At 49.9% G+C, this 13,423-nt stretch overlaps 1 protein-coding gene and 1 pseudogene across 8 annotated transcripts in view; both read left to right on the top strand.

Annotated features, from left to right (window-relative positions):
• Nucleotides 1-8,823, top strand: part of RERE (arginine-glutamic acid dipeptide repeats) — a 523,083-nt gene extending 514,260 nt beyond the window's left edge. For 6 of the 8 annotated variants that reach the window (XM_060201410.1, XM_060201416.1, XM_060201414.1 and 3 more), the window contains 7 exons: nucleotides 100-213; nucleotides 421-1,748; nucleotides 1,855-2,071; nucleotides 2,668-3,391; nucleotides 5,246-5,392; nucleotides 5,836-6,016; nucleotides 6,283-8,823. In XM_060201410.1, coding sequence (XP_060057393.1) covers nucleotides 100-213; nucleotides 421-1,748; nucleotides 1,855-2,071; nucleotides 2,668-3,391; nucleotides 5,246-5,392; nucleotides 5,836-6,016; nucleotides 6,283-6,316 — 2,745 coding nt within the window. In that variant the 3' untranslated portion in view covers nucleotides 6,317-8,823. The remainder of the gene's footprint in view (nucleotides 1-99; nucleotides 214-420; nucleotides 1,749-1,854; nucleotides 2,072-2,667; nucleotides 3,392-5,245; nucleotides 5,393-5,835; nucleotides 6,017-6,282) is intronic. The other 2 variants (XM_060201413.1, XM_060201415.1) reach the window with 1 other exon arrangement.
• A 3,208-nt stretch (nucleotides 8,824-12,031) lies between these two features.
• Nucleotides 12,032-13,043, top strand: LOC103124042 (nuclear receptor-interacting protein 3-like; annotated as a pseudogene).
• The last annotated feature ends 380 nt before the right edge of the window (nucleotides 13,044-13,423 follow it).

Below are 13,423 nucleotides of genomic sequence, written 5' to 3'. Positions count from 1 at the left end.
TCAAAATGCAGGAGTCAGGTTGTCAACAATCAACCTTTTCCCCCTGAGGTTGACAGGATACCGTTTACCTGATGCATAGCTTGTGGTTTTTTTCTGCAGAAGGTGAAGGAGGAGGCCTCTTCCCCTCTGAAGAGCACCAAGCGCCAGCGGGAGAAGGTCACCTCTGACACTGAGGAGGCCGACAGGACCAGCTCCAAGAAGACAAAAACCCAGGTGAGATTTGCTGCACAGTTGGCCAAATCTGATAATAATGCCTTTTGAGACAGCTCCAGTCCAGATTCTCCCCAGGAGGTGGTTTTAGTGCCAGGAGTCAAGGTTGCTGTCTTCCCTGCACAAACTTTTATCATGTTCTGGCTTCTGGCAGCATAGCCAGAGAGCCTGCCCTTTTGGAGCTTCCATTCTTTCCATCTCTGGCTTTAGGAGATCAGCCGGCCTAACTCACCCTCTGAAGGCGAAGGAGAGAGTTCCGACAGCCGCAGTGTCAATGATGAGGGCAGCAGTGACCCCAAAGACATCGACCAGGACAATCGCAGTACATCTCCCAGCATCCCCAGTCCCCAGGACAACGAGAGTGACTCAGACTCCTCAGCTCAGCAGCAGATGCTACAGGCCCCGCCCTCAGCCTTACAGGCTCCCAGTGGGGCTCCCCCAGCTACCCCCATGGGCCCACAGAGTACACCCCAACTTCCCACACCAGGACCCCCACCTTCTGCTTCTGTTGTTCCACCACAAGGCTCCCCCTCAGGCTCCCAGCCCCCCAATCAGCCACAGGCTCCAACAGCTCCTGCTCCCCACACCCACATTCAGCAAGCACCCACCCTACACACACAGCAGTTGCCTTCCCCACACCCTCCCCTTCAGCCTCTGACGGGGCCAGCTAACCAAACCCCAGCCCCACCTCATGCCCAGCCACCCCTGCACAATCAGGGCCCACCTGGTCCCCATAGCCTGCAGGCTGGACCCCTACTACAGCACCCAGGCCCCCCACAGCCCTTTGGACTCCCTCCCCAGGCCTCTCAGGCCACTGCTCACCCTCACTCTTCCCTGCAACCACCAGCCTCGCAGTCTGCACTGCAGCCCCAGCAGCCTCCACGGGAGCAGCCCTTGCCACCTGCACCCTTGGCTATGCCACACATCAAGCCCCCACCCACCACACCCATCCCCCAGTTGCCAGCACCACAGACTCACAAGCACCCTCCTCATCTCTCGGGGCCCTCACCCTTTTCCATGAATGCTAACCTTCCCCCTCCTCCTGCCTTGAAACCCCTGAGCTCCCTGTCCACACATCATCCCCCATCAGCCCACCCTCCACCCCTGCAGCTCATGCCTCAGAGCCAGCCTTTGCCCTCCTCTCCTGCCCAGCCCCCTGTGTTGACCCAGAGCCAGAGCCTCCCCCCTACTACACCTTCTCACCCCCCAGCAGGCCTCCACCAGGTGCCTCCCCAGCCTCCATTCACTCAGCACCCTTTTGTCCCTGGAGCCCCCCCTCCCATCACCCCTCCAACATGCCCCTCCACATCCACCCCACCTGCTGGACCTGGGCCCTCAGCCCAGCCACCCTGTTCTGCTACTGTTTCCTCGGGAAGCAGCATTTCTGGAGGAGCAACCTGCCCGCTTCCCACTGTCCAGATCAAGGAAGAGGCTCTGGATGATACTGAGGAGCCAGAGAGCCCCCCTCCTCCACCTAGGAGTCCTTCCCCTGAACCTACCGTGGTGGACACCCCTAGCCATGCCAGCCAGTCAGCCAGGTATTGCTCCCATATTGGGCATGGGCCAAGCAAAGATGGGCTGAGCAGCTGAGAACTGGCTGAGACTTTGGCCAGAGCTCCTAGTGAGGAATAGGACCTCTTTCAGGTTCTACAAGCACCTGGACCGGGGTTACAACTCATGTGCACGCACAGACCTGTACTTCATGCCTCTGGTGGGATCCAAACTGGCCAAGAAGAGGGAGGAGGCCATTGAAAAGGCCAAACGTGAGGCTGAGCAGAAGGCCCGAGAGGAGCGGGAGAAGGAGAAGGAGAAGGAGCGAGAACGGGAACGGGAGCGCGAGCGTGAGGCAGAGCGAGCGGCTGTGAGTCCTTGGGGCCTTAATGCCACCTATCTGGTTCATTTCCCCATTGTTGAGAGGCCCAGAGCTGTCAGGAGTTTGGTCCCAGGCTTTTCTGTAAGTGTTGGGCAGCCCTGGACCCCCATACCCCCCACCCACATGCTGGCCTACAGCTACATTTGGTCCAGCAGGTCCAGGCTAACTCACATGACATGCAGGAAAGACCAGTCCTTCAGATGCAAGCCTTTTGGCCTGTTTCTCATATAATTTAACAGACTCTCAGAAAACGAGGAAGTTAGCCAGGCCACAGGGAATCCCCTAGTTTCCCTCTTCCGTAACACACTTGCAGGCTGGGCTACCCAGTGCCTCCCTCCATTGTGGGGAACCCTTCCACTCCCAGACACACTCAGACACCTCCATACATTCCCTTTGACACACCCACACAACTGGAACACTAGGACAGTTGCAGAAATCAGATAGGATTGTCAAAAAGGAGGGCATGCACTAGACCCTTGCATTAGACCCGAGTCTGAGAGTGTGTTGATTAAAGGGATCAAATTTGCTGGTCAGTACAAGCTATATAGCAGGGTACCAAACCTTCACACTCTACTTTCCTTCAGCAGAAGGCATCCAGCTCAGCACATGAAGGGCGTCTCAGCGACCCCCAGCTCAGTGGACCTGGCCACATGCGGCCATCCTTTGAGCCACCACCGACCACCATTGCTGCTGTGCCTCCATACATAGGGCCCGACACGCCTGCCCTTCGGACTCTGAGCGAGTATGCTCGACCTCATGTCATGTCACCGACCAACCGTAACCATCCTTTCTACATGCCCCTCAACCCCACTGACCCCCTGCTGACTTACCACATGCCTGGCCTCTACAATGTTGATCCCACCATTCGAGAGCGGGAGCTCCGTGAGCGAGAGATCCGAGAGCGGGAGATCCGAGAGCGGGAGCTCCGGGAAAGGATGAAGCCAGGCTTTGAGGTGAAGCCCCCGGAGCTAGACCCCCTGCACCCGGCCGCCAACCCCATGGAGCACTTCGCCCGGCATAGCGCCCTCACCATCCCTCCCACTGCCGGCCCCCACCCTTTTGCTTCTTTCCACCCGGGCCTGAACCCTTTGGAGAGGGAGAGACTGGCCCTAGCAGGCCCCCAGCTACGGCCTGAGATGAGCTACCCGGATAGACTGGCAGCCGAGCGCATTCATGCTGAGCGCATGGCCTCACTGACCAGCGACCCCCTGGCCCGCCTGCAGATGTTCAACGTGACTCCCCACCATCACCAGCACTCCCACATCCACTCGCACCTCCACCTCCACCAGCAGGACCCCCTCCACCAAGGTGGGTCAGCCTACTACTGGGCACTGGGTGGGTTCTGGAATGAATGGGAGAGAAAGTGAACCACTGCCCAAAGGCAGAAATTATTCCACACAAGTCCTGAATTCCTGACTAGTTGTAGAATACTCAGCATCCATTTAGGAATCTTACTCACAGCCTTTGTCTCTGCTCAGCCCTCAAGAGACAGATCTTGAGCCTTTGCTGTGATTGCCTGGGTAGGGCAAGCAGAGGGCTTTAGGGCCTCTGGAGCCAGGTGGAGGCACCAAAGGAGGGCTAACTGTTAGCAAGTAAAAATTTAACCCAGTCCTTGGTTTTCCACTGGGAAATGGGGATTAGGTTTCTGCTGGTTTCAGCCAAGTTCTTGGCTGGCTTTCCTGGCTAGGACTATCCTGTTGCTGAGGACTTATTCTGATGCAGTCTCCACCCCCAGGTTTTTCTATGCCTCGCTAAATCCTAGAGTGCCCCCTTTCAACCAATCCTGGCCCTACACGTCACCCCTGGTTGTCGCCCAATAAAAAGCCCCCTCACCCCTCCCCTCGCTCTCTCTGGGCTCTCGGCTCTCCCTCTCTGAGGTCTCGCTCCCTGCTCTCCCCGTGGTCGGCCATTGCTGGCTGGCTCCACGTGGTCTGAACCAAACCTCCCCCCCCATCCTATAATAAAGATCTGTGTACCCCTTTGCTCTGGACGTCTGCTCTCTTCTCCGCGGTGCAGCCCGACACCAGACCACCTCAACAACACTATCCTATCCTGTACACTCTGGGGACTGGGACTTCTGAAGGTATGCTAATGATCAGCTGAAGGAAAATGGGCCTGAAAGGAAAATGGGAAAGAAATTGCTGGATGCCCTGGCCTACTTCCTTTGTAGTTGGCTGCAGGAATGAGGATAATATGTTCTGGTCCTGGCTAGGAAATGTGTATATACCTGGGACACAGGAAGCTAGGCCTACCATGGGGATGATTTGGACCAGTCTGGAGAGAACTGCTCTCTCTGTCCTATCAAATTAAGAGAGGAGGAGGAACTAGGGCGAGAGATACCTGCAGGACTTGCTTCGAGGCTTGTGAAGCTTCCTCCCTACAGGTGGGGAGCAGGGGCTCGATCCCAGGTCTTTGCACATGGTAACGTGCACTTAACCAGGTGTGCCACTACCTGCTCCCTTCATTCATTCTTCTGTTGTTTCATTTCTTCCACACATATTTGTTAGGTATCCTTATAGGTGTTGGTGACAGCTGAGGCGCACTTACATTTGGGAGGTAGGCAAGCAGTGTGGCTCATATTGTGAGAGGAAAGAGTGAGTATGGGCAAGAAAACAGCAAGGAACTGGGACAACGTTGCAGTATTTAGGAGGACCTTGGGCAACATGATTTCTGTGTAGAGTAGAAGGAGGTAAAAGAGCATTTACTGAGAAGAGCTAGGGAGACCGTCCTCTGGAGGACCGTCTTCTTCCAGGCAGCAGCAGCCAGAGGAGAAGCACTGCCTAGGGTTGGCCTGGAGTGACCTTGGGGTTCCAGTGAGTAATACTGCAGGGTTGGTCTGACCCCAGGAATAAGACACGGGGGCTCTGCTCATCCATCACACACTCTGTAGAGTGTGCCTGTGGATGGGGAGAGGAACATGCTGAAATTGTCAGTTTCTCACTTCTTTGTTGCTTTTTGTTGCTTTATGGGACTGTTTGATCTCTACAGGTGTGTTCCAGGGATGGGGGTTGGCAAACCTCTTCAAGTCAAATTTAGCAGTGGCCTTGGTGCCCAGGAACCAGCTGTGCTGAGGAAAAAGGCACCTGTGATTTCTGTCGAGGGCAAACATTGAAAGCCCCAGAGCCCTGCAACTACATCTGGACTTTTCTGACCCTTTTTCAGGTTCAGCAGGTCCAGTTCACCCACTGGTTGACCCTCTGACTGCTGGTCCTCATCTGGCTCGATTCCCCTACCCACCTGGCACTCTCCCCAATCCTCTGCTTGGACAGCCCCCCCATGAGCATGAGATGCTTCGCCATCCTGTTTTTGGTAAGAATTATGGGAGAAGAGGAGCCCTAGTCTGTGAGTTGGGTTGGTGGTCTGGTGGCAGTGTTGGGCATTCTTTTGGAAAGATGGCTGGCAAACCCTGCCGTCGGAGCTGATGAAAGGTATAAAGGTACAGTTAGAGCCAGGATAGTGACTGACTAGAAAAACAGAAGCACTGAGTTTGAACTGAGGGCTCAGAGAAGGCCTCTCTGAAGAAGAAACACTAAGCTGACCCTGGAGCCTTAGGAGGGAGGGATCCCTGTCCCAGAATGGTAGGGTGGCCTGTCTTTCCGGCCTTCTTTCTCTGAGGGCTCTGTTCTCATTCCCTGATGATTAAGTTAAGATACTCAACACTCCCCTCTGGAGGCTGTCTCCTGACCTACTTGCTGGCCTTTCTTGGCTTCTTCCATGGCTTCTCTGTAGCAGAGACTGCTTTGTGTTGGCAGGAACCCCCTACCCCCGAGACCTGCCCGGGGCTATCCCACCCCCGATGTCAGCAGCACATCAGCTGCAGGCCATGCATGCCCAGTCTGCAGAGCTTCAGAGACTGGCCATGGAGCAACAGTGGCTGCATGGACACCCCCACATGCACGGTGGCCACCTACCCAGTCAGGAGGATTATTACAGGTGAGGCAGAGTGGGGAGCGGGAAGGGGGGGACCCAAGAGGGAGGGCCTGCTGTGAAAGCCGGACTTCAGGCCTCCCACCTGTGAACCACAGACCTAGCCTCTGTAGGTGGTACTGTCCCCACTGATTAAGGGCTTCATCGAGGAGGAGTTGGGGGTCAGAGTCAGCTGTGTGACAGGCTACATGCCTGATATCCTCCTGCCCTAGCCTGCTGATAACCCCCTTCCCTAGTCTGGTGTTGAATATTCTTTTCTGTTTTCTTTGCAGTCGACTGAAGAAAGAAGGTGACAAGCAGTTATAAGTTATTTATTTCTTATTGCTGGCTGTGGAAACCCCAGTTATTGGGGGGAAACAGGACTTTTTACATACAATAGAAGCTGCAAAAGCAAAAAGAATATCTTCTAAAGATTTCTTTATATATTTAAAAAGCCCACAACTAAAAATGTATCACCATAATAGTGTTTGTTTGTAGAGAGGATTCCTTGAGACTGGTTTGGGTCTCCCTGCATGACAGTCCCCCAGAAACTTAGTCCTGGACTGGACTGAACATTCAGAAAACTCCCTACAATCTTGGGGTTTGGCTTTCATTTTCTTTTCATTCTTTGATTTCTCTGTAGGTGCTAGAATCCAGTTAATACTGTCCACTGTGCGTGCAGACACACTCAGTTATGTGTGTTCCAAAACCCACAGGGTTTGCAGCTAGGCAGCATATGCGTGTGGAATCCAAGAGCTGTAATTTTTAAAAGATCTTTTATTTTAATACATTGTAGGAAATCTTCTTAATTTGAGAAAGTTCTACAGCATGTCTGTAAATAAATGGTTTTAGAGCAGCCTTTTTTTTTCCTTCCACAAACTACTATTTTTTCCAGCCATGTCACTTAATTGTGAATTCTTACCAGCTACTGACAGAATACAGAGTTGATTTTTTAATAAAAAGTTATATATAATTATCCCTTTAATTAAAGGGGACAGGTGGTCGTTACAAATTAGAAATGGACAAAAGCTTGGGACTAGGTTTGAATGCAGCAGTGAGCATCCAGGGGTTACAGGGACTTTTTTACAAACTTTGTTTTGTTGCTTTGATTTTTTGCTTCTGTTTGTTCTTTGCTTGTGCTTTGCCAGTGGTACAGACATGTATCAGATTGAATTCCTCTCATCTTGCACCAAGAGTGCAGGAATTAAATGTTCTGTCTCTGCAGGATAGAAAGCACATGTTTTTGTGTGTCTGATTGTAGATTTCTGTGCACATACATTTGATCGTTCTAGATGGACTACCTTTTTAATTTTATTTTGTCTTTCTCTAATTTCTCTGCTCCCTCCTTCCTTCCTTTCTTCTTTCCTTCCTTCCTTCCTTTCTTTCTTCCTTTCTTTCTTTCATTCATTTCTTTCTGACAGTTTCATTGGTTCCCTAACCACATATGCTTGCCAAAGGAGTCTGTTAGAAATCTGCCCTGTTGTATGTGTGTCATCATTTGAACCTTGTGATGAGGCCAGGCCATCTGCTACAGACTTAGGCTGCTTTCAAGTGAGGTAAAAGCAAGGGAATCCCTGGTGTTGGCACTGTGGTGGTCTGCCCACCCCAGAGCAGAACCATGCCTGGCGACCCATATGAGACAAGGCAACCCTTTAAGGTCCCATCTCTATCCTGGAAGTAGGAATAAAGGCTTTCCTGCATTTCCTAAGTTGCAGACATGATGCTCTTTCTCCAGAGCAGAGGGTGGGGAAATTCTGGGGCTGTCTGCACATCTTGATCAAGCCTTCTGTCAGGATGTGACTGTTTCTGTGTAGTGGTCACATCCAAACTGTGTCAGATGACAAGAGAGAACACTTTGGGGTCTGTAGATCTAAATGTGTCTCATACTGAGTGACTTGGGCATAGGAAGACACTGGCACTTTTGACCCAGAAACCAGCAGGTATTAGCTCAGATTCAGGTTTTCAGATCCAAACCTGCATCTGAGCCATTTCCAGATAGAGGGTTGTTTTATCTGTCAAAATAATTGTTTTTCTCTTTTGTTTTCTCTTTCCATTTCTGCCTTAACTTTAACTCCTTTAGAGGGGAGGCAAGTTCATATGAACCCTTTGTTATCAAATTCATGGCCACCTTGACAGGAGGCCTTTATTTTTTGAGGGAATGGTGGTATGCTCTCCTGTAGGCTTTGGGCTCTGAGTAAGGCCTCATCATGATGACCTCTGACCTCTGCCTCCTTATCTGATGCCACCAACCTTCTCTCCCAGATCTTATTTTCTGCTAGTCTTTCAGTTAAACTGTATTTATCTCCTTTTGCTAGCATCCATTTTTTTCCAAAGAAGAGTGAAGTACTTGGAAGTTTGTACTTGAAAGCTGTCTGAAGGTGTTTTCCTGTTCTGTTTTGGTTTTCTCCCCCATCCCAAGGTAAAGCACTGAGACTTTTCCATTTAAAAACCCGCAGCCTGAAACCCTCACCTGGTTTGTTGAGGAGGCCCTCGACCTTAACACTAACCCCCTGGTTTCCTTTTAGATTTTCCTCCCTTTCATCTGAAGTTTTGGTTTTGCTTTCCTATGTTTTGTATCTTGTTCAATGTTGTCAAGGTTGAGCTTCACTTTTCACTGCAGCAGCAGCAGAGCAGAGTGTACATTCTGATTTGCTACATTTATATATATATATATCTTGAAGCTAAATGTATATATGAGTAGTTTGCCATGAGATAACACAGTGTAAACAGTAGACACCCAGAAATCGTGACTTCTGTGTTCTCTCCATTTGAGTATTTTGTAATTTTTTTGAAATATTTGTGGACATAAATAAAACCAAGCTACACTACAAGAACTGGGTGTTGGAGTGGATTGTGTCATTCCTGGAGGGAGGAGGGTCGTTGGCTGGTGCCCTCTCATGGCCCCAAGATTGGGGAAGGGACAGAAAGCAAGCAAAGGTATTTGCTACTATTATACACTGCTTGCTTCTCAAAACTCCTTCCCCCCAAAAAAGCACTTCTATGCTGTGTGAGAAGGCTTCTCTGGCAAATGAATGTGCTCTTGGGAAACACTTCACCTGCTGACCTTAGATGGGGTCTGCAATGGGCTTCCCACTCAGCAGACCACCCAGGGGCCAGTAGCACTTTCCCTACAGTAGCTCACAACCTTACTGTGTGGGTTCCCTCCGAGCTGTGTGAGCATGTAGTTCTTTCTGTACTAGCAGAGTGAGCCACGTTGGTACAGTGATGACCTGCCTCTGGTTACTCCTTGTCTCAGCTGCTTCTCCCTAAACCTTAGGGCATTCCCCCACCCCACCCTCAACTGTGGGAGTTTCCTCCTGGATGTGAAGCCCAAGAGTGCACCTGCCCTACAGCAGGTGACCACAAGGGGGGAACAGTCTGGATGGGATTTGGGCTGTGATTTCAAAGGTATCAAATTTTTCTGAAGCTTCAAGTCTACCCCTTGGAAATACATGCTCATCTTTCTCTCTAGATTATGACCATGAACTTTTGGATGTCGGAGGAGGTAGAGCAAGGTCAACACAATACTTTTTATCGATAAACTCCCAGCCAATCAGCAGGGTCTGCTTGAGGAAGAGCATGCACTGGGCATTACCTGATTTCAGGCCTGAGGAAACTTTATAAACTAGAGCCCAAGTATTAGAGACCGTTCTGTGTCTTCAAACAGTAAGAATCTAGCACCACAGCATAGGTGGTTGGGGAAACAATGTGAAGGGCCTGCAGACGAGCTGTGGAAGTCTTGTACTTGTGCTAGAGGCTAGGTGCCATCTTTGCTGATCTTTTACCTAGACCATGTTCCTCTTGAAACCTAAGTTTTCAATAAGTTTTATGAAATACAGCACTCTGGGAGGTGATGCAAATAAGAAAGCATAGGATTCTCAAGCATGAAGTCCCAAGTTTAATCCCTAGTTTTAGATATGCCAGGATGATTCTCTGATTCTCATAATTAACTCATTTAAAAAGTTTATAAAATACAAAGTTCAAGCAAGAGTGCATGTGAATCCCTAAATAGATGTTCGTGGCACAAAAGACCTCAGAGCTAGGCAAGTTCTCAGGTGGAGACTGCTTTCCCTCACTCACCTATTGTGAGGCAGAGGCCTGCCACACTGGACATTAGCTAGGTTGGAGGGTGAAGAAGGATCTATGTCCAGCAGCTCTGTCTGCCTACCCCCATCCTTGCCTCTTTCTACCCAGATGAACCCTAGTACCCAGAGAGTCACCCCTCAGCTTGGGTGTGGTGGTTAAGCAGCCTCTGACTTTGCAATGTAAACTCAGAAAAGTCCCCCTGGAAAGCCTGGGGTAAGGCCTAGAACCTCTCTGCAGGGCTGAGCAGGATAGCTGGATGAGGGGCCGCTGTGCTAATAAATGCCCTTGGTGTTCAGGTGACTAGGGACTTTACTTAGATACCACCTGACTAAAGTCAAGGCAGCCTGTCCTTGGGTTAAGGATGCATAGCAAGCAATTCAGCACTGATCTCCCATGTGGACACGGAGTTGCAAGACCTTAAGATAATTGGGACCATAGCTGTGCAAACAGGATAAAGGAGAGTTGGGATGACAGGTCTGTATGGGAACTTGCCCAGGCATGTAGGGACCCCTCACCAGTTTGGGGGCTTAGAAAATAATTTCTGTCCCATGTCAAGATCAGGACAGTGTGATAGGGTGCCCTCAGACCACACTTCAGATCCTTGATTATTTTTGGACCCAGATTTGTTCCTGGATTTAACTGGTGTCAGAACAGGGATAGATGTCCACACACCTATGGGGTGAGGGGGAGGTCAGGCTAACAAGCCCCCCAAGACCAGACTAAGTGTCTCATCTACTCTGGATCTCAAAGAGGGCCTAGTGGCCCTTGGGGACACATAGGAGCCTGCCCAGGAAAGCTCTTATTGTCTGTCTGGTTGGACTCAAGCTATGGAACAAATGGGTTCCTGGAGTCCCTATTCAAAGGCAGAACCTGGCAGGAGTGGACCCTTAGGAACCAGCTTTGACAATGACTAGAACACAAGGCCCAGGGGATTCATGTGCCTTCACAGCTTCTCCAGCATGCCTTTGGTGTTTTCTATAGGTACAGTGTCCTTTTCCAGGATCTTTAGGGGCCTCCCAGATGCTCACGTTTTGGGCCGTGATGACTGCCTGACCCGAAGGCAGTTTCTCTAGCAGAAGTCTTTGCCAGGAACTTCTTCCAACTCACGTGTTACTTGCTTTTGATATATCAGAGACTTAGGCTGCAGAAGCTGCCGCTATGCCCAGCTCTGCCTATACAGGCCACCCACACTCCGTTTTCTGATCAGGCTCTAGCATTTGGAAGACAGTTGCTCAGTATAGTCTGTTCCTTGATGCACTGTCCAGACAGGCACTGCAGTGGAGTTCTAGACCTGGATGAGCAGATAGAAGGGCCATTCAGAGAAGACAGACAATGACAGTGCCTGAAAGACTCTCAACCCATTTTACCGAGCCTGCTTGGGGACCTCATAGCCTTACTGATTCCAGCCTTGGTTTACACCTTTTTTAGAAGTTTGGGTGAGGGAGTCGGGCGGTAGCACAGTGGGTTAAGCACAGGTGGCACCAAGTGCAAGGACTGGTGTAAGGATCCTGGTTCAGGCCCCCAGCTCCCCACCTACAGGGGGTTGCTTCACAACCGGAGAAGCAGGTCTGCAGGTGTCTGTCTTTCCCCCTCTGTCTTCCCCTCCTCTCTCCATTTTTCTCCTATCCAACAACAACAATGACATCAATAACAACAACAATAAAAAAACAAGGGCAACAAAAGGGAATAACAAAAAAAAAGTAAAAAAAGTTTGGGTGAAGGTAGAAGGGTTAGACTACTGCCCTCTGATGAGCTATAATTAGATTAAATTAGATAAAAAATGAGACCTTTCAGACTTATCATTGTCACAAGGATTATCAGTGGGCTCAGTGCCTATACAACAAATGGACTGCTTCTACTGGCGTGTTTATTTATTTTTAATTTTTGTTAATCTTTATTGGATAGAGAAAGCCAGAAATTTGAGGTGAAGGGGAAACAGACACCTGCAGCCCTGCTTCACTTGCAAAGCTTACCCCCTGCAGGTGGGGACTGGGAGCTTGAACCTAGGTTCTTGAGAGGGAAAGAGAAACTTGCTTCACTGTTCATGAAGCTTCAGGTGGTGATCAGGGTCTTGGAAGGAAGTAATGACTTCCTTCCGGCGCTCGATGCTGAGGGTGACCTGGCCGTGGGGAGCCGTGTGAAGCTGCCCAGTCAGTGCCACAGCTATGTTTTACTTAGGGTTCCTCACGAAGAGCAGCCACAAGGAGACCGACCTGTGGGAGGCGGCATCGCTGCGGCAGGAGCACAGGATGAAGCAGGCTGTGCAGTTAATCCACAAGGACTTCACTGACCTGCTGCTGCTGGACAGCCTCAAGAAGCTGGGGTCGTCCAAGGACACATAACCTCATAACATTCTGCAGAGACGTCTTATGAAAACCAATCTAAGCTCCGAAACAGCCGTGCCTCTTGGGCCTCCAGGACCAACAAACTCAGTCAGTCTAAGACAGAAATCTGAGGATGATATGATTTTGGTTTCTTGCCAGTGTGCTGGAAAGGATGTGAAGGTCTTGGTTGACACAGGGTGTCAACATAATCTCATCTCATCAGCTCAAGGACCAAGTCAGATCTCACAGGCATGAAGGTGAGAAACTGTCTCTGCCCCAGCGTCTGAAAGTAGTGGGCCAAATTGAACACCTAGTAATCACACTGGGCTCCCTCTGGCTAGACTGTCCAGCAGCTATGGTTGAGGACAATGAGAAAAGTTTGTCTCTTGGTCTTCAGACTCTCCGATCACTGAAGTGCATCATAAACCTAGACAAGCACCAACTGATTATGGGGAAGACAGAGAAGGAAGTGGAGACAGTTTCCTTGAATGAAGACAATGATTGCCTTCATGTTGTAAATCCCGTGATGTAGAAGCATACTGTCTACATTGTGAATGTAAATATGAGGAAAGAAGGAAGCTCTGTTATGATCAAGGATCACCAACCTTTTGCAAGTGCTCATGATGTGCTGGCCCGTTCTTGCAGCCGAGCCAATGTGCTGAATAAGTTTGAATATGCCCAGCAGCACTGGAAGCTTCAAGAGCAGCAAAGATCCATCTTTGACCGTCATGTTGTCCTCAGCTAATTGGACATCAAATTCAAGGTCACAGGCATATACCTGGAAAAGTTTAATTGTCCTGGGTTTTGTTTTAATACCCTATTGATTTTATCAACTCTTGCTGGAAAGTTCAAAACTGGAAGCAAAAACTATGCTTGGTATTTTCTTGTTAATATAGTAATAGAGACATTTTTAAAAGCACATGTCTCAAAATCAACCAGTAAACCTTTTCCTGTAAGTCTGCCTATTCATTTAAAAAAAAAAAAAAAAGCCTTCCTTCCCTCTAACTCCTCAGAGTAGAGCTGA

This window comes from Erinaceus europaeus, chromosome 11 (genome assembly GCF_950295315.1).
Source record: "Erinaceus europaeus chromosome 11, mEriEur2.1, whole genome shotgun sequence".
Classification (NCBI taxonomy): Eukaryota; Metazoa; Chordata; class Mammalia; order Eulipotyphla; family Erinaceidae; genus Erinaceus; species Erinaceus europaeus.
This window is presented reverse-complemented; position numbering and strand designations above follow the sequence as displayed.